This window comes from Hyperoodon ampullatus (genome assembly GCF_949752795.1).
Source record: "Hyperoodon ampullatus genome assembly, chromosome: 14".
Lineage (NCBI taxonomy): Eukaryota > Metazoa > Chordata > Mammalia > Artiodactyla > Ziphiidae > Hyperoodon > Hyperoodon ampullatus.
The window spans coordinates 44,059,151-44,077,834 of record NC_136927.1 but is presented as its reverse complement, the minus strand read 5'-3'; the positions used below and the strand labels follow the sequence as shown (position 1 = coordinate 44,077,834).

Genomic DNA, 18,684 nt, shown 5'->3' with positions numbered 1-18,684 from the left:
AGTATTTATTGGGAAAAAAACCACGTATAAGTGCACCTGTGCAGCTCAAACCCGTGTTCAAGGGTCAACTGGAATATGTACTCCTGGACTGTAGAAAAATGTGAAAAACTTCAGTGCCCAACACTCTAATCCATCCATCCAAAGTAGAACAAATTGCCCAGGTGGGAAGGAGGGGAAAACCTTCATCAGGACATGGACAATATTGTCCTCATCCCTCCCCAACCCCAGGACCCAGCCCAATCCCCCCAGGTGACCCACACACACTCAAAGAGGAGCCAAGGGGCCTCATTGTAACACTCATTTTTATATAAATATCCGCAAGTCATGTTACAGAGTAAGTCCCACCAGGGAAAAAAGTCAATGTTATGTTTTTGTTAAACCGACCCCTGCCTTCTAGGTTGGGCCCCAGCCTGGGGGCACCTGCTGCTTTGGGAAGGCTGGGGCTGCTGCCAAGAGGCTGCTGAAGAAGCTGCCTGTGTGGCCCACCCCCGGGCCGACCCCCTTCTTTGGTGTGTGGTACATGGTGACCTTCTCTGGCCCCCCTTAAGGAGCCTGCGGCAGGGTTCTGGGGAACAGGGTTCTGGAGAGCAAGGCCCAGGAATCCTGGGGGCACTTGGAAATAGAGTGGAGGGGACCAAGCCACTAAGAGGTGGAGTCTGAAGCTTAAAGGTTGCGCTTTTGGGGATGGGGGCACACAGAGGTAACAGGAACAGGTTGGGGGAACCTGGGCTGACAGCCAAGCAGGAAGCATTTGCCCTTCTTTCTAGCCTAGGTACCCAGGTCCCTTTTCCTGTTGGTCAATCTCCTGCTGGGCCGCAGATTTCCAGGGATAAGCCCTGGGTTCCTGCCTGTTCCCTCCCAGCTCTTCCCGCTACAATCCCCCCTCCCCCCACAGAGAGGCCAGAGGCTAGGAACACAGCACCAGTCTTAGGATTTAATTAACCAGGAAGGGGGATTATTGGGAGGGGCACCCCTGTAAAAATGTACAAAAGGTCTGGGGGGCTATGTGGAAGAGGAGATAAATATGTACATGGAACCCCCCTTCCTTTAGCCCCTCCTCCCCCAGCCCTGAGAGGGCATGAGAACTTGGGTGGTAGGTGAAGAGGAGGGGGGCACTTTGGCCTCTGGCTTAGTGAGCCCTTGGGGAGGCAGGCCAAGGGCCTAGGGGCCCTCAGAAGGGGCGATGGTGCACCTCAGGAGATCACGAGCTATGACCTCTGAAATGACCCCCACACTCATGTACACACACACACACACACACACACTCACACACACGCACACACACCTCTCTAAAGGCTTGTGACCTCTGCCCTCCCAGTGACCCCAAGATCCAACTGATGCTTGATCTAGTGGGGGTTGGGGCTTACTGCTCCCAGATTCCACGACCTCAGAGGTGGCTGGTGAGGTCATGACCTCTGCCCTCCAGCCCTGGCTTGAAACCTCAGCTCTAGGACCTTGTCAAAAGAAAAGGGGGATGGAGCTATGCCCCTGCCCCTCCCCTTCCCTCACCTGTCAGCCCGCGCTGGGCCAGGGGCCCGAGGTGGGGAACTAGGCCGAGGGGCGGGCACAAGCGGAGGTGGTGCCCCCAAAAGGGCTCCTGGCGGGGTCTTGCTGAGAAGGTGAGGGGTTCCTGGGGCCGCAGTTGGTGGCGGCGGTGGAGCCAAGCGGCTGTATAGCAGGGGATGGGCAGGCTCCAGACCGTAGAGGCGGGCAGCAGCCACAGCCCCTGGTCCAGTCAGCTCCTCACCCGCCTCATAGAAGCGGGGTGGCCTAGAGAGGCGAGGGGGCCCTGCCAACCAGGCTGGCTCCAGGAAGCCAGCACAGCGCTCTGGAGGACTAGGGCCCAGAAAGGGGGGTGGCCGGGGCCTCTCAAACAGCAGGTGAAGGCCTTGAGGCCCGGTGGTGGTGGCAGCGGCGGCGGCGGCGGCGGCGGCGGCAGCGGCGGCAGCGGCAGCAGCAGCCTCCTCCTTCCGCTCTTCCTTTACCCGCACCGATTCCTTGGCTGGCCTGGCCCCTTCCTCGCCAGCCCGCGCCTTGGGAGTAGCAGGAGAAACTCGGAGCTGGGGCCGTGAGAAGGGGAGGTCCCTGGGGGCAGGTGAGGGAGGAGAGGATGAAGGTACTCCGGAGGTTGGACTGAGGTAAGGGAGGGTGGAGGGCAGGGCAGGTGGGGGCTGGCGGGGAAGCACACCTGTCTTTCTCCTCCTTAGTAAGAGAGGGCTCCCTCCGCTCCACAGGCCGCTCCTTGTCTGAGCCTGGTGTCCGGGCGGCCTCAGGGGGCCGGACCCAGGCAGGAAAGGCCAGAGGACTGCGGTGCAGGCGGCCCCATGGGTCTGGGGGGGAGGCGAAGGCTGGTGGGGCCCCTGGGCTTTCTTTCTGGGCAAAGACGGCGCCGGAGTCTAGACAGAAGACAAAGTAGAAAGTGATGGGAGGGCTTCCCTGGTGGCGCAGTGGTTGAGAGTCCGCTTGCCGATGCAGGGGACACTGGTTCGTGCCCCGGTCCGGGAGGATCCCACATGCCGTGGAGCGGCTGGGCCTGTGAGCCATGGCCGCTGAGCCTGCGCGTCCGGAGCCTGTGCTCCGCAACGGGAGAGGCCACAACAGTGAGAGGCCCGCGTACCACAAAAAAAAAAAAAAAAAGAAAGTGATGGGAGCCAGGAGTGGGAGGTCCCACTCAGGCGTCCTCCCAGCCCCCTGCCTGAGCACAGGAGCCCACTGCCCCCACCCCACCCCGCCCAGCACTCACTGAATGTGGGGCTGCCCAGGCCTCCAAAGGCCCCGTTGGAGAGGGCAGCCAAGGAGGCGAAGCTTGTGGGACGCCCAAAGGGATCTGTAGGAGAAAAGGGGGATGGTCAGAGCATTGGGCGGCCAGCTCTGAGCAGGCATCAAGGACTGGCAGGCGAGAGGCTGATCATCAAGCAGGCCCCAGAAAAGCACTGAGCTTTAAGGTGCAACGTGTTGTTTAACCTCACAAGCTCCATGAGGCAGACGGGAGCATTCCCACTTATAGATGATTAAACAGGCTCAGAGAGGTGAAGTGACTTGCCAATCAATGGTCATCTAACCAGTGAGTGGAACCCCCAATCCAGGGCCTCTGACTCCAGAGGTCAGGCTCTTACCCCACAGCCCCCAACACCAGCCACCCAGACCAGCTCTACAGCAAGCCACTCGCCTGAAGGCCTCAGCTAGCTTCCTCCCACCTGCATGCAGGGCTGCTCCCAACCTGACCCTAACTTCGTATATATGTCACATAGCCAGTCAGAACATGTAACTAGCAAGCTGCGGGAACCTCACCATTTCCTCTTCTAGGAACACCCTTCCCTAGGCCAGCCGGCTCAACTCCTCCTCGTCCATCCAAACCCAGGATAAATCTCCCCGAGAAGCCTGCCAAGATCACTGGGTGCCAGTGACCATGCTCTCCACTGGGCCTGCACAGCCTTCCTCCACCCCACTCTCCCAGGTGGCACACTCCCCACTACCACTGGCTAGTTCAGAGACAGTGACTGAGCTGTCAGGGATTGGCGATTACTCTGCCCTTCCCTATCCCATTTTACAGAGGATGAGATCAAGGCTCAGAGCGGGTAGGGTAACCTGCCCAAGGTCACAAAGCAAGTGGAACCAGGTCTACCCTCCATTCCAGCTGCCTCTCAGGTCTAACTTCTATCCCCAGCTTAACATCTCCTGGAACTCAGGGACAAGGCTTAGGTTGCCCAACATGCCTTTGACTCTTACCAATGTGGGTGCTGGGGCTCAGAAAGGGTCCGTGGGCCCCGGGAGCTGCCGTGAAAGGGTTGGCTGCAGCGTGGACGGCACCTGGGGCGGAGAGGCGGGAGATTCTGATGAGGCTGAGTGGACGCAAGGTGGGCCTCGGGCTACAGGTGGGCAACCTCAGGCCCAGAGAGGGCTGGCCAGACTCACCAGTCGCAGTGAAGAGGGAGGCGGCCGGGTGGGAGAGCTCCTGCCCAGGGGGCAGGGCCCCATAGGGCCCCGGAAGGCAGGGCAGGAGGTCGTTCCGAAAGTCAAGCTTGTGGGAGTCACCCTGCATGGGACAGGGAGAGGGGCAGTGAGTGAGGAGCCAGGTGTGGTCCCGCTCCTGCTCTTCCACCCCGAGGCCCCCTCCGAGGGCTGCCTGGCGCCAAGACAGGGCTTGGGTGGGCCTCTGCCTCTCTGAGAGCCTTCTCTGACCACCCCCCAGTTAGCAAGAGAACCTAGTGCTAACTGTGGAATTGCTCAGGCAGTGACCAGGGACAGGAGGGAACATTTCTGGCCAAGATTCTGCCAAGCTCTGCTGAAGGTAGACGCCCAGAGCTCAGGCAGGCCCGCTCTCCCCAGCCCTCCGGCCCCAGTACCTTCATCTTTTCCTGGTGTCTCAGGATCATGTAAGCCACGCGCACGTGCATGGCACACCACTTCCCTGGTTTCTGCCGCCCCAGAAGGATGACCAAAGGGAAAGGGAAGGAAAGAATGTTCACTCATCACCCACTCCAGACCTGGCCCTGGGCCCAGCCTTGCCGCACAACGTCCCCACTCATCACCCCTACACCTGAGGGATGACTAGGTTCATTTCACAGCCTAGGAAACTGAGGCTCAGAGAGATAAACTGTCTTGCCCAAGGTCCCACGGCCAGCTGTGTCTGAACCCAGGTCTGCGGTTTGCAAGCCTTTCGCTTCCTGCTGTTCCACATCTGGCTGCCTCCACGTCTTGGGCTTCTTGCTTATTCCCAAGCAAGACCCTCCCCTCACACAAACACCCTGACGCCAGCCCCCAGCCTCATGCAGCCTGAGGTCCTCACCAAACTCACCCTCAAAGGTGGCCGGAAATGGTCAGGGATCTGGGAATAGCAAAGCAGAGATTGGCAGCAGTTCAGACCTGTTTACTGACCTGGGCACCTCATCTCCACAGTCCCCAGTGCCCCCCCAAACACCTCCCTGAGACCGTGTGTGGCTCCCTCAAACCTTTCCTTTCCCCATCTCTCCCACTCCGGGCACCTCCCCTCCAGCACCAAGTTACTGAACCTGGCTCCAAGGAGGTGCCCTGCTTGGAAGGCTGCAGAGTGGGTTAGTGGGCAGGCAGGACAGGTTTCTCAGAGAAGAATAGCTATCTGATAAACAGCTTTATATAATGAAGATCTGCTTAGGATTTCTTTAGAAAAAAGTCTTTACTATTGTTAAAAGAAGCTGGAAAACCTCTGGTCTAGTCTCTCCTTTAGGAAACAGATCCTCTGCTTTTCACGATGTTCCCAAAGCCCTGTGCTTTAAGGCTGCTCCCCATGTCACTTCACAAAGAAGCAGCTTATCTTTTCATTGTTTTATGGACAGAACTTCCTGGTATGATGTCATTTGAAAAAAAGAGTGCTGTGACAAAAAATTTGAAAACCCCTACAAAAACCATCATCCTAGGAATCTTATTTCTGGGGCAACTTCATGAAATTCCTATCCCTCATGCCTGAGAAATCCTTCATTTACAGAAATTCCCTCTTCTCAGGTTCTCAGGAAAACCCCTGACCATATATTAAAGGGAGGAATCAGCGGTTCACTCTCAAGTCAACCCTGCTCTCCCTCAACAGATTTTCCAGCTCCCCGAGGACCTGCCTTGGCCCCCCTCACCTGTGTCCCCTTTTGGGGAAGCCCGCTTGGCACTGGCCCCAGTCGTGGTGGCAGCTCGGGGTTCGTGCTCTGGGAAAGGGGAGTGGAGGGATCAGTCAGGAGAGCTGACACCAGGCATAAAAGGGGTCTAAAACCAAGCTGGCAGCTGGGACAGGGAGGGAGCATGGCTTTGGAGAAACCTGGGTCCACAAGGGGAGGGCAGGAGGATGGGCATGGTTTTGGGGAATGGGAAGGTAAGTGGATCCAGGGGTATCCGGGTTTGTAAGGGGTGGGAGGTGGCGGTGTCCTCTGGATTGGGAGCTCACCTTGGGCTGGAAGGCCCCCTGCAGGGAGCCAAAGGAGACAGCCGGCGGGAGGCCCGGAGGTAGGCCGGGCACTGCGGGAGGGAAGGCCGTGTACGGCTGTGGAGAGAAGGGGACTAGTCCAAGCTGGGGGTGGAGGTGCAGCCCATCTGTGGTCTGCCCATCAGTCCTCTGGCCTCCACCCTAAATCCCCCCCAGGGAGCTCTCCCAGGCTCAAGGCTCTTGCTTTTGAAGCTGAAGACTGGACCCCAACAATCAGGGCCACACGCATTGATGCATCCATGCCCACACACCACACACCCACACCACACACCCACACACTCACACACTCACACACTCTCACACACTCACATTATGCCGGAAAAGGCCTTCCATCTTTCCTGGATATTTCTCAAACTAGGGAAGAGAAGGGAAGAGTAAGCTGCCAGCCAGGAACCCAGGGCCTTCCCCTGGAAGCCATACCCTCCCCCCAGGTCTCTGAGCCTCATCACCGGCCCAATGAGGAGCTCACCATGTGGGGGCCGTGGGGTGGCAGCAGGCCCGGGGGGTAAGGGGTGAAGTGCTGGTGGGTGTGCTGGTGGGTGTGCTGGTGCTGGTGGTTGTGCTGGTGGAACTGGAAGGCCAGGGGCCGGGCGGAGCCCCCTGCCCCCACCACCTCGGGGCCACCCTGGGCATTCAGGTAGCGAGAGTTCAGGTCCTGGCCGATCAGGTCCTGCTCTGTGGGAGGGGAGGGGGAGAAGGCTTTAACATCTGTAGCCACCGTGTCAGCCTCCTTGGGCCCGGGTGACTGGCCTTCCCTTCTGGCCTTGGGCCACTCCCTCCTCACGCCCTGCTGCTTGCTAAGGTCCAGATGCCCCGAAGCCAACTGGGCCCAAGCCCGGGGCAATGGCCCCCCACCCCCCGGCCAGGACCCCAAACTCACCAGAAAGGGCGTTAGCGGCTGAGGCCCCAGGGTGCCCTGGCACCTGCAGCAGGGGTGGGGGCGGGGGCAGGGCGGGGCCAGGGGAGAATAAGGAGGGGTGGGGGGGTGGGGGTGCGGGCCGCAGCCCGGGTGGGGGGAAGCTGTGGGTGGACAAAGGCAGGGGCAGTGAGGGCGTCGGGGGCCGGTGGGTGAGCTGCGCGGACGAGGAGGAGGCAGATGAGGAGGAAGAGGACGAAGAGGATGATGAGGGGGGAGGCTGAGCCACGGGAGGGGCCGGGGCCTTGGGGGGCGGCCGTGAAGAGCTGGGGAGAGAAGTGGGGAGATGAGTGAGGGGCTGGGAGGTGCCAGCTCTGACGGGAGGGGGTCAGAAGCCTGGGCGATACCTTGACCCTGGTTCTCCAACATGGAAGGTGGTAGAACCTGGCCCCCAGGACCCCCACCCGCCGACCCGGAGAACCCATCCTCAGACTGAGGTACCTCCCACACCCAACAGCCCCCTCTCTCCCTCTCTAGGTCTCTTTTTCCACACAGCTGCCTCTGACGCCTCTGGCCATGTGACTTTCCCTTCTCTGACTCGACCACAGCACAAAACATATCGTTCACTTTGACGCTTAATTACGACAGGCCACCTGGGTTCCCACCCTAAGACAGTGGAAGCAGCACCGCCCTGGCCTGGTCTAGGAGCCAGGAGACCTGAATTCCAGGCCCATCTTGCCATTAACACCCTGGGTGACCTTGAGCAAGTCACTGCCCCTCTCTGAGCCTTAGTTTTCCAATAATAAGAGAATGATAATGATGATAACAATAATAACAAAGATAGCATCCATGATAACAATAGTGTCAGTGATTCTTACCCTTTAGTGAGCACTTACTATAGGTCAAGTGCTGTCACCTGCTTTATATGCTAATCCAAGTCTCCAACATTCCACATCACCTTCCCAATTGCTGCCGCATCCATGGAACCCCCTGTACCGTTTACTTCTTTAACTTAACTCAGTTTGTTTTTACTTAGCCTCACCAAGCAGTAACATGTGAAATAAACGGACTGAGGAACTACTCATATTTTTTTAAAGCACATCAGAGCTGAAAAAATTTTACTCGCATAACATCTAAAATGCGCTCATACCACTAACAAAGAGCGTACACACTTTGGGAAACACTGCATTAACTCGTAATTAATCCTCACAACAGCTTTACAGTGAAGGTACTATTATTTCACTTTACAGAAAGAAGAAATCGAGGCTCAGAGAGGTTAAGTGACTTGTCGAAAATCACACAGCCATTAAGCGGCAGAGCAAGAATTTGAATCCAGGTCTGACTGACACCAAAGCCAGCACTCTTAATCATTATGTCAGCATTTCCCAAAGTATGTTCCAAAGAACACTATTCCTAGCAGATGTGCCTTGTGAAAATGTCTCACCAGCAAATAAGACTGGGAAACGGCACAAACTGGATTCCCTTCTATGTGAATGTATAAAGGGTTCTGATAAGTCCTGTAGTAATCTCTTCAGATTGTTCCACCAGCGTCTCTCAAACTTTTTAGCCTCCGAATCCCTTTTCAAGTCATATCCCACAGGTACCATCCCATGTCCCAGCCACAGAATGCAGGGGTTGACACCAAAATGACCAAGCCTTTCCAGACCAGGCCAAACCCCTGGACCACTCACCTGCCGGTGCTGAGGTCCAGGCTGCTGCCATAGGGGGAAGTGCGGAGGCCGAAAGGCGAGACCCGAAGCTGCAGCTGGGGCTGGGGTGGGGGTGGCAGACTGGGGGCGGCCGGCAAGGGTGCAGGGGGTGAGACAGGAGGCCGAGGGGCCGGTGGAGGCGGTGGTTCCTTCGGGGGGAAAGGCACTAGCAGCGGGTCGGGCCCTGGGGGCTGTTCCTGGCTCCGCTCCAGGCCCGACACTTTAGGGACTACGGAGAGTTTTGCTTCACAGTTCCCATTGAAGGCGCCGTGGGGGCCCGAGGCTGTGAAGGCAGGACGGCAGATATATTCAGCTGAGGTCCACGTTCACCCAATTTCCCTCCCTTGTCTCCAACCCCAGCCCCTTGGGACCAACCTTTGCTGGTTGAGACAGTAAAGGACGGGTCAAGGTCATCATCGGAGACCTGGGGAAGAAGGACAGGAACAGGGACAGGTTCTGGTCAGGTCAGGCCCTCACTCAGGAAGGCCAACAGCCTCTGGAGTCTGCTAGGAACTGGTAGTGGTGACAAGTCTAGTCCATCAACTTAGCTGAAATCCACCAAAGATTGTGAGCTCTAGGGGGCCCTATGCTTGGGGAAAAGGGTAGAGCAACTGAGCCTGAGAATCTGATAGGCTGGGAGGACTGAACTGAGGCAGCATGGAAGTAGCAGAGAAACAAGCAAATCAAAAATGTCAGATATCACTAACTGCTGGCTCAGATGCCTACCTGGCTTACAGATTTGTTTGGTCCATAAATGCTAGCAAAATTCTTAAACTAATTGCTGATATTTAGAAATCCGGAGATTCCTCATAAAAACTCAGACTTGCAGGTTCTCTTGAGAATGGGCCCCTATTCTCCCAATAGTGGCTGCCCCGTTTGGATACACAAGTACTATTTGTTTCACCACAGTTCCTGTCCAGCCAACTTTTTAAACTACAGCAAGACACACATCAGGGAGTACAAATTTAGTTAGTTACAGGAGTACAGCACCAACCGTTAGAACACACAGTTCCAAAATTAGCGCATCAGCCCTAAGGATAAAATGAAATACACCTTTACAGGATATATTCTTAAACTGACTACAATGGTTTAGTGTCCTCACTGCCATGACCATGGTCTCAGCTCAGACTCTAATCTACAGGAACAGACTACTGGCTAGCAGGAAGGACCAACTGGATTCCACAGCCACCCCAGGTTTCCGTGGAGAACCACTGGTATCTCCAGGGGCTTTGGAAAGGATGGCACAGCAAGGCATGGGCCTTTGATTCTTTGGTCAATTGGCTCTAGTTACCAAATATAACTTGTCACTTTCTCAATCCCCCGCCCCATACTTCCTCCCCAAAAATCTAATTCTGGCTCAACCTAACACACGTTCCCCACTTAAGGGGAGACTCTGTCTGCTGCACAAGAAAACTTTTAAGCTGCAGTTCATTTTACGAGCTGTAATACTGCTCACCCAACAAGTTCTAGCCCCACTCACCCTCTCGTCCAGATCGCTTTCCGCGTCACACTGGGGAGAAGGAAAGACAGAGGTGTCACAAGAGGGAAGAGGAGTGGGGGCAAAGGTCGAGAGGGGAATTTCAGACAGGGAGCGAAAGGGGAGGGGCTGGTACAGGTGGAGAGCACTTACTATGTATCCAGCTTCCAGAGAATGACGGGAGGAGGCCTGAGAAAGACCAGAGTCCAGAGGTAAGGGAGGCTGACTGGCGAGGCCTTTGGATAAAGTCTAAACTGCCCGGCAAGGCACTCAAGGCCCCTCATGACCTATTCTCAATCTCTTTCTACTGTCCACCCCTTGTTCTCAATGCTCTGGCAATTTTTCAAATATACCAGATTCTCACATCTCTGTGTTTTCGCCCAGAACAACTTAGCCCTGTTTCTCTTCTTAGCAAACTTATGACTATCCTTCCAGGCCTGACTAAGACATCCCAGGGGGCTTTCCCTAACCACAACCCTCCTCCCATCCCCCAGACAGAATGAGTGGCTTCCTCATGTGGGCTTCTGCAGCATCTCTCCCAGATCTCTACCTTCTGTTGCTTCTCAGGTTTTCGTCTAGGTATTTGCTCAAAGACTGCTTCTTTCCTGCTATACTGACACCGACTTGAAAAGGTGTGCAGAAGCCATATCTAACTTATGATTCAACTAAGTCCCTTTGCTATATCTCTGAATTATCAATATGTTTGAGGCAGACGTAGTGTCAGCCAAAAGCAGGCAAGTCTGACTGCGGGCATGCCTGTCAGACCTGGATGGAGCAGTGGAAGCTCAAATTTGCTCTGCCTTTCTCTTTGCCCTTAGAAACTGGGGTCACTATTTACCATGGGTAGCAGCACTGCTGACGGAAAATGGGTCTATGTGAAGAACATTCTGCAGAGTTTTAAAGGACAGGGATTTGGAACAAGCTCACCTCTTTCCTTCTCCGCTTATTGGGCCATTTTCGGGCCCGATCCCCAGAGGGCCGGCCAGGCTCTCGATCAGAGCTGTCCCCTGGTTCCCCAGTTGCCCCACTGGAGCCCCCCCTCTTCCGCTTCCCAGAATGCTTCAGCCGATGCTCCAGTCGCTCTGGGGGCTGAAGAGACGCATCCTTCTGTGGAGGAGAAGGTGGAACTACAGTAGATGGAGAAAGGAAACCTCCGACCTCTCTAGGGGTGACCAGGCTACCAAAGTGGCTCTCAGGCCAGGTAACCTGGTTGGTCCCTGGAGACTAGCTCTACCTCCTCCCACCCCAGGGTGCGGCAGCGGCCTGGCCAGAGGAGCCGGTTGCTCTGGTTTGGGGTGCCAGCATTCCCCCCTCAACTCCACCCCCTCCAGGCACCGTACCCTTCTCTCTGGCCCTCTGAAAAGGTCCCCGGCCCCATCAGGCCCCACCTGCAAGGCCTCGAGGCTGGCGAAGCTGGCGATGGCGAAGCCATCGATCAAGTCCTCCTCCTCTTCTTCTTCCTCCTCAGGCTCCTCCTCAGCCTCCCCATCGTCTGCGCCCCCCTCCTCCTCCTCCTCCTCTTCCTCCCCGCGGCTGCCCGAGCCAGCAGGCCGCTTCCGAGCTCGGGGTCGCGGGGGCCGAGGCCTAGGACGCGGCCGCCGCCGTCTCGGGCCTCCGGGCCGCTCTCCAGACGAAGCTGACGACCAGGGCCTGGCGGGCGGCGGCGGCGACGACGACGACGAGGAGCCGCGCGGGGCGGCCAACAGGGCCCGGGGCGCGTCGCTGCCGGGACCTCGGCGGCGCCGCTGCTCCCGGTCTCGGTCTCGGCGCGAGCAGCGCCGCCGCCGCCGCTCCCCCTCAGCGGCCCAGCCCGGGCCCGGAGCCGCTGCCGCTGCCGTCTCCATGGCGACCGCCCTCAGCGCCGCATCCGGAGGCGGCGGGCCCCGAAACGGCCTGTCCGCAGGCCCGGGGTCGCAGGCGCGGCGCTGGCGGCTGCACAGGGACGAGAGGGCCACGGCTTCCCCTTTAAAGCTGGATCTGCTGGCCCCGAGCTTGCCCCAAGGCCAAGGCCCGGGGAGCCGGCGCCGCCCCCGGGGCGACAAGCCTGAGAGCCCCCCCTGTGGGGCCGGCGGGGCCGAGACGGCGAAAACGGGGCGGTCGTCCCTTTAAGGCAAGGCCTCAAGCTGTCCAGCCCCTGGCCCCTTTAAGACGACCCGACGGTGTCCGACCGGCCTAGTTCGGTGGCCACCCCCTGCCAGGGGTCGAGACAACTCTCCCCGAGGAAGAGGAAGGGCCACCCCTTTGCCAGGGGCCGAAAGCTCGCCCCGAAACGCAGACCTCCCCTTTAAAAGTGCCTCAAGTCCGCCGGCTAAAAGAGGCCACCCCTTTAAAGGGTCCAGGGTTCTCCAAACAGCAGGCCGCCCCTTTAAGGGCTCGGGAGTTAGTTTCTAGTCCTCCACAAGCGGCCACTTCCCCTTTAAGTTGAATTTAAAGGACTTCTTGCGTGGGGGAGGAGTGGCGGTGAGAATTCCCACTCGCTCCACTTCTCCCAACAGTACAGTTCTCAATTTGTCAGCATCTGATTCGGTGGCTTCCCCTTTAAAGGCTGGCGTTGTAGTCGGCCGAGATCAGTGGCCACCCCTTTAAGGAGATTTAAAGGGGCCTCTTCCAGGCCCAGCTCTTCCAGCCTCCGCCTCCGGTCGCCATGAAAGGCGCGAGGGGGGGGGCGGGGCCGCGGGGGCCAGCCCTCCAAAGCCCCGGATGTGAGGCAACGGTGACGGGTAGAGCTTGTCTGTCTGCCGACATAAAAGTCTCTTCCTCCTTTCCTCCGTCTCTGTCTGACTTGCGTCTTAAGGGATCCGGAACGGCTATTGGGCACCGAGGGAACTCCAGCTCACCCTCCTGTCGTCTCCTTTGGAGTCTTGGGCCTCTTCTCCGCCAGGACTTCCCTGCCCCTCCTCCCTCTTCCTTCTCAGCCTACGCCTCCTTCCTCTCTCGGCCTCCTCCCACTCTCCGCCCCCTTCCCCATCTCCCCTCTACAGCCTTAGTCGTTGATAGGTTGAGAAGTGTACGTCAAGACGAAGGGCGGAGTCAAACTCTGGGGAGTGAGTAATATGTAACCGCCCTCAAATCTTGGATTGGGTATGTCAGATTAGCTCCGCCTTACATCAAGTCTTGTGACTCGACTGGTTAAAAGTAGGTGCTTGGGGCGGTTCTCCAGATGACCCCGCCTCTTCCTGCTCTTTTCATTGGCCCGTATCCTGATGGCGTCAAGGCGAGGATCTAGATGTAGTGCGCGAGGCCTAAGGGACGGTTGGCCGCTGGGCGGCGCGCGGCCGCGGAAGGTCCTAGTCGACAGCCAGCAATATCTTCTCTCCCTTTCCGCTGCTTGGCTTAGCCCACAGGCAGCCTGGCTTCTCGCGCATGCGCGTGGTGATACCACCATCCGGCTGGCAGCTCAGCGGGATACCCAGCCGTGCGTGGTGGCTAGAGCACGCGGCGTGCTTTGAGAGCGCCAGCCGCGCGGGAAGGAAACCTCATCCCGTTGTCGCTCGGTGCAGTGGGAGAGTGCTGGCCTGTGGTCTCCGCGTGCTAACAAGAAAAAAACAATGCCGGGCACCTTCTCACATATTAACTCATTTGACAATGAGAAGTATCTTAGGAAAGTACTGCTATCGGCCCCATTTTACAGATGGAGAGGGGAATTGATGCACACTTAATTTCCTAACCAAGATTTGGACTCAAGAAGCTTAGCTCCAGTCTGTGCTCTTTACCACTGCTCTGTTCTGCCTGTAAGTTATGAAAGATGTAGAGTGCCGCTTGTGTCCTCTGGTTGCCTGGGTTACCCTTTTAGTGTGGACATTACACTGAGAGTCAACTTGCTTTCTTATGTATAAAATGGGTATAATTCTCACAGGGCTATGTGTAGGTCAATTACCTGTGACAGGTTGTTGTAGGTGCTTAACAGCTGATTACTCTTAGCTCTTGAATCCAGCAGCAGGTTCCTGGCCTGCGTGTTAGGAGGAACTCAGGGCCATCTTGAACAAGGTCTTAATCCACTCTGGGACTTTGTCTTCTTTTTTTTTTTTGCCGCGCTCCACAGCATGCGGGATATTAGTCCCCCGACCAGGGATCAAACACGTGCCCCCTGCAGTGGAAGCACGAAGTCCTAACCACTGGACTGCCAGGAAATTCCCTCGGTCTCCCCCTTGATGTAAGTGAACTGAGAGAACCCTGACCAGGGTCACATTATCTTCTGGAGCATATTCAGTAGTATCCCTCCACATAGGAAAATTCTCAAATCAAGAGGGTATCTCCAATGACCATTCCTCTACCCCCCTCCCTATATCCAACCTTCATCATCTTCCCTGGTCCCTCCTGTTTCCCAGTTTCGGGTGCCAAAGTAGAAACACCAGCCAGTATTGCCAGTTAATCTCAAACTCAGCTAGAGACATACAAAAGAATCAGAAACATATCGAAAACTTTACTAGAAACACAGAGAAAAAATATAACTGTCTCAGAGACTTCCCCTCCCTCCAGGATGGATGGACAAACAGATGGAGCTTCTAAGTCCGATGGGGCCGCTCTCGATCCCTTTCCTCCTCCTCCAGGAGCAAGGCATCCAGCTCCTGCAGTCGCTGCTGTAGCAGGGGTCCTACATCTGGGCTGGGGGCCAGATTGGGAGTAAGGGTCCTGCCAGCTGCAGCCCGGGCCCCGCGAGATGGCCGCCGGGATCGAGGAAGACTACTGTCCCGAAATTCTACAGTTCGCCGGAGCTTCCTCGAGCTGGTGAAAATCAGAGTCCCGTTGCGCTCCCGGGGTTCCTCAAAGATGGTCTCAAAGGTCCTGGACCAGGCAGGGAGGAGTGCTGGTTACCAGCACGCCCCCTGGTTCCAGATTTCCCTCTGTCACCCCCAAGCCTTCAACGTTTCTCACCTCCTGGTTGTGGGTGACTGGTAATTCTTGTTGGTGTAAATTTCTTCCAAGCTGAACTCCTTCTTGTTCAACCTGTGAGCAAAGAGGAGCAGAGGTCTCTGAGAAACCTGGGGCCAGTGGGCCTGGAGAAGGGGTAATCAAGGCCTGGTCTGTATTTCAGTTTCTAGAACATGCCAGGAGTGCTGCCTGAGGCAGACAAATGGTTCTAAGCATAAACCATGTCCAGACCAAATTGACTCCTCCAAGCTGGACTGTGCTCCCTAAGAGGAGATGAAGCCACACTCAGGGGATCTGAGCCTACACCTGTTTGGCCAAGGCAGCTCCGTGCACAACAAGTCTCTCACCTGATTGGTCGAGGCAGCCCCATTGGTGTAAGGTTTGGTTGAGAACGGGCCGGTGTCCTGCGTATTCTGAATCGAGAAACCTTTCCCATGGTCTGCAAAAACGGGGCAGAGTGTAAAAGTGCAGCATGGGCTCAGGCTCCCACTTGTCTCCTCCCCCTTCATCTGTACCTCTACCTTGGTCTTGGGGTCTGAAAGCACCTGGTCTTCTGAGGCCCTTGGCTCCTTCCTCTTGGTTGAGCTCAACCTGCAGAGGAGGTCAAGGCTCAGGGCCAAACAGCATTCACAGCAACATCCCCATCTCCTGCCCACTGGATACTAGGGAAGGAGGCTGGGCCCAGACCATGGCCAGAGCTTTAAGGAGGGTTTATCAAGAGCACTACCTGGGTTCTGCAGGTTCAGAGAAGGAAGAAGTGGACGTGGTAGACGAGCAAGATGTGATGAGGGGAGGAGAGCCTCCCACTCCTCCAAGAGGGAAGACCTCTTTCCGGAGACAGGGCCGAGGGGGTGGCGGGGCTCGGGCCATCTCTCCACCACCCACAGTGTGCCGCCGAGGCCGTGGCCGGCTTGGGTGGGGTGGAGCAGGGGGCCAGCTGCAGGTATCTGGGCCAGGGGGCCCCAGATCAGGGCAGGAGTGGCTTCGGCCCAGAGAGGGCTTAGGGAGAGGTGCTGGGGGATTCGGGTCTTGGGCCCGCCATTGGCGGATAGGGGGCCGGGGACTGACAGATGCAGTGCCCTCAGCAGCCCCAGACTGCTCGGCCTCTGAGATGGCAATCTTCAACTCCAACTTCATGGGGGGTGATGGGGGCGGGGGCCGTGGGGCTTTGTTGGGTGTGAGGAAGATGTCAGCAAAGCTCTCCAGCTTGGAGCGGACGGAATGGAAGAGGGGGGCCAAGCCCCAGGGACTGAGGCGGGGGCGTAAAAGGCTGGATGGCGGTGGGGTCGATGGGAGCTCCAGAACAGGATCTGGGGCTGAGGAAAGGAGAGGGTCAGGTGGCTATTCCTCAGCTGCAGGTGTCTAAGCCCCACTTCAGTAGCCTTAGTCCCTCCCCAAACACTAATCTTTGCCCACAGAGGAATAAGCCCATCCCTAAAATACCAAGCCCTAAATTTAGAAGTTAAGCTTCAGGTCTCTGAAGTCTAAACCCCATCTTCATACACCAAGCTCTGCCCCGGGAGGGGGTTAAGCCCCATCCCCAACTCGTCACCTCACATTTCTAAGCTCAGCTAGAATGTTCCAGAACCCCAAGTCTCATCCATCTGAGTCCTTACCTGGTGGTGGGCTCTCCAGAGGGTTTGCAGACAGGGCAGATGGCTGGAAAGGGGGTTCCACGTCCCTGGGTGGAGGCTTTGGCTGGTGAACCATCATCCTTGGCTCAGTTCTGGGGTGAAGGGGCAAGTTAAAGGCTGAGGAAGCTTCCAGATTCAGATCCCACCTAAGCCAGCACCTCCCCTGTCCCTTAAGGCTTCTGAAAGGGCTACAAGGAAGGACTGGACATGTAAATTCTGATGCCCCTAGCTCTGGATGCCTGGATAATGGCTGTTGCCTGCACATTTTGATAATCCCTTCCCCAGCCCTCTCACCTTCTCGCTGGGACGGTGAAGTTGGGAGTCTCATCGGCAAAGCCCTGGATATAAACGGGATGGTTGTGAGGAGGCAAGGAAGTCCCCTGTGGTCTCTGTAGCTTACCACATCCCGACTCTCTCGGTCTTGATTCCTGCCTGGGTTCACGCTAAAGACTTTTTCATATAGGTCTTTGCTCAGACAGTGTCTTCCACCCTAAAAAACGCTGTCCTCCTTGCTCTGAGCAAAATCCACCCCAGACTCAGCCCTCCTACCCCTGTCTTCTATGCCCACTGGCATGCCTGCCCCCAGCTGAACTCCTGACATCTTTCCCTGAAGTTTCCATACCTCCGCTGGGGGTCTGGAGCTGGCAATGTCCTCTAACATCACCACCAGAGTGGGCTGGGGGGCCTGGTCCACCTTTTGTGAAGGGCCCTCCTCTGGGCCAGGTGTTGTCCTTGATCGCTGCCTCAGTGTGGAAGGGGGCTGATGCACACGGCTCAGGGGCTCTCGGCATAAGTGCAGTGGGTCGGGAGGCCTAGAGAGGGACCAGGAATATCAGTGGGGCTCAGCTGTGTTCCCAGCTTACCCCCATCCTGCCATACTCACCTGGCTTGTGGGGACCACGTGGCCTGTCGGGGTGGCGAGGCAGGTGGATGGCTGCGGACAGAATCCCGACAGTTGCTGCGGTGCCGTGGGGTGGATATCTCCTCTTGGGGCACCAGGGGGACCTAGGGGAGGATGAAGTGTCAAGAGCAAGGTGACGGAATGAGGCTGGACAGGGCCTCCCTGTGCCTAACAGTGCCCTATGCCACAAAAATGACAGAAATCGTGGCTAGAATTCATTCAAGATCCCCAAAGAAGAGGTCAGTGATGGCCCTCAATTAAGGGCCAAATACGACAGTGTCCTGAGCTGCTGGTGTGGGAGCTGGATAATGTCACCCAGGCTATTTGAAGAAATGAAAAGGAGAGGGTGACCTGGAGTGAGTCACTGCCCTATTTGGGGCCTCAGTTTTTCTAATCTGTGCAATGGAGCCAAAGTCCTCAGCCTGCTTCCCAAGGATTGCCTAGAAGTTGGGCTGGGAAGAAAGCAGAAGAGTTGTAGGGATGTGGTTTCAGCCCAACAGAGTTGGTAGTGGGGAATGGGCACTGGAGACCCTGCCCAATTCCAGGCTGGAGTGAGAGCCAAGGAAAAACAAACAAACAAACAAAAAACTTTAGCATTAGGGAGGCTGTCTGATGGACGAGTGTGAGTGTGAGGTGTTTGGACCTCCGTTATCCTCACTAGTGATCTAGTTTGACTTTGGTACTGAGGGGACCTGAGGGAGAAGGGGGCCTCTCAGTTCAAGGGGCTCACCATGTGGGCATCCATGACATCTTCCAGGACCACGGCCAGGACTCGCCGAGAAGCTTTTTCCAAGGGCGACGGGGCCCCGAGGGGCTGCAGCTTCGGCCGTTTGGGGCTCCTGGCTCCCCATAACGCTCGAGCCAGGGGCTGGCGGCACAGACCCTGCCGGCCAGGCGGGCTGGAGGATGAGAGAAGCAGAGGACGGTCGCCTGAGCCTGTTGTTGGCTCTGTGGTTTCCCCGGTACGGCCACCAGGCTCCCCGTTTCCCGGGCTCAAGACAGGCGGGCGGGGTGCGCTCTCACCTGGAGTCCCCGGGCAAGTCCATGGGGGAAGCGGCGGCTCCGGGGAGTCCCTGGGGGATCCCAGGCTCCAGCCTGGGGTGGGGTGGGGAGCGGGGGAGCCGGGAGTGAAGGCCAGCCCCTCCCGTGGGGCTCCGCCCTTCATGGTCCGCCCGCGGCTCCCGGTAGCTCACGGGCCGGAGCCCTGGGGCCCGTAACGCCCCCGCCTGGCTGCCGGGAACGGGTGTCTTCCCGCTGCCGCCGCAGCGACCAGCGGATCACTCGCGCC

General features: G+C 57.3%; 2 protein-coding genes across 2 annotated transcripts; both read right to left on the bottom strand.

Moving 5' to 3' along the window:
* Window positions 1–284: 284 nt before the first annotated feature.
* FBRS (fibrosin) lies at window positions 285–11,952 on the bottom strand. Its single transcript, XM_079720265.1, has 18 exons — window positions 11,378–11,952; window positions 10,917–11,096; window positions 10,143–10,178; window positions 9,993–10,022; window positions 8,888–8,936; window positions 8,495–8,795; window positions 6,828–7,129; window positions 6,417–6,622; window positions 6,257–6,301; window positions 5,909–6,004; window positions 5,604–5,672; window positions 4,799–4,828; window positions 4,347–4,418; window positions 3,916–4,036; window positions 3,730–3,810; window positions 2,744–2,827; window positions 2,189–2,396; window positions 285–2,085 (listed from the first exon to the last, which is right to left on the bottom strand). Exons 1-18 carry the CDS (start codon window positions 11,831–11,833, stop codon window positions 1,506–1,508), a joined length of 2,946 nt encoding a protein of 981 aa, XP_079576391.1. The 5' UTR covers window positions 11,834–11,952; the 3' UTR covers window positions 285–1,505.
* A 2,440-nt stretch (window positions 11,953–14,392) lies between these two features.
* PRR14 (proline rich 14) lies at window positions 14,393–18,478 on the bottom strand. The gene is made up of 11 exons (XM_079720148.1): window positions 18,420–18,478; window positions 18,127–18,295; window positions 17,379–17,500; window positions 17,118–17,307; window positions 16,790–16,833; window positions 16,478–16,587; window positions 15,589–16,177; window positions 15,383–15,452; window positions 15,209–15,300; window positions 14,865–14,936; window positions 14,393–14,774 (listed from the first exon to the last, which is right to left on the bottom strand). Exons 1-11 carry the CDS (start codon window positions 18,440–18,442, stop codon window positions 14,495–14,497), a joined length of 1,761 nt encoding a protein of 586 aa, XP_079576274.1. The 5' UTR covers window positions 18,443–18,478; the 3' UTR covers window positions 14,393–14,494.
* Window positions 18,479–18,684: the final 206 nt, after the last annotated feature.

Bases quoted from the DNA above. Each gene is read 5' to 3' on its own strand.
- FBRS (XM_079720265.1), bottom strand. From the start codon at position 11,833: ATGGAGACGGCAGCGGCAGCGGCTCCGGGCCCGGGCTGGGCCGCTGAG. The intron at 4,829-5,603 runs GTGAGGGGGGCC...TGCTATTCCCAG, and splicing joins TTCCCCAAAAGGGGACACAG to ATCCCTGACCATTTCCGGCC. The intron at 2,828-3,729 runs GTAAGAGTCAAA...TTTCTCCTACAG, and splicing joins GAGCCCCAGCACCCACATTG to ATCCCTTTGGGCGTCCCACA.
- PRR14 (XM_079720148.1), bottom strand. From the start codon at position 18,442: ATGGACTTGCCCGGGGACTCCAG. The intron at 17,308-17,378 runs GTGAGTATGGCA...GTCCCTCTCTAG, and splicing joins ACGTGGTCCCCACAAGCCAG to GCCTCCCGACCCACTGCACT. The intron at 16,834-17,117 runs GTATGGAAACTT...GTTTATATCCAG, and splicing joins GCTCCAGACCCCCAGCGGAG to GGCTTTGCCGATGAGACTCC.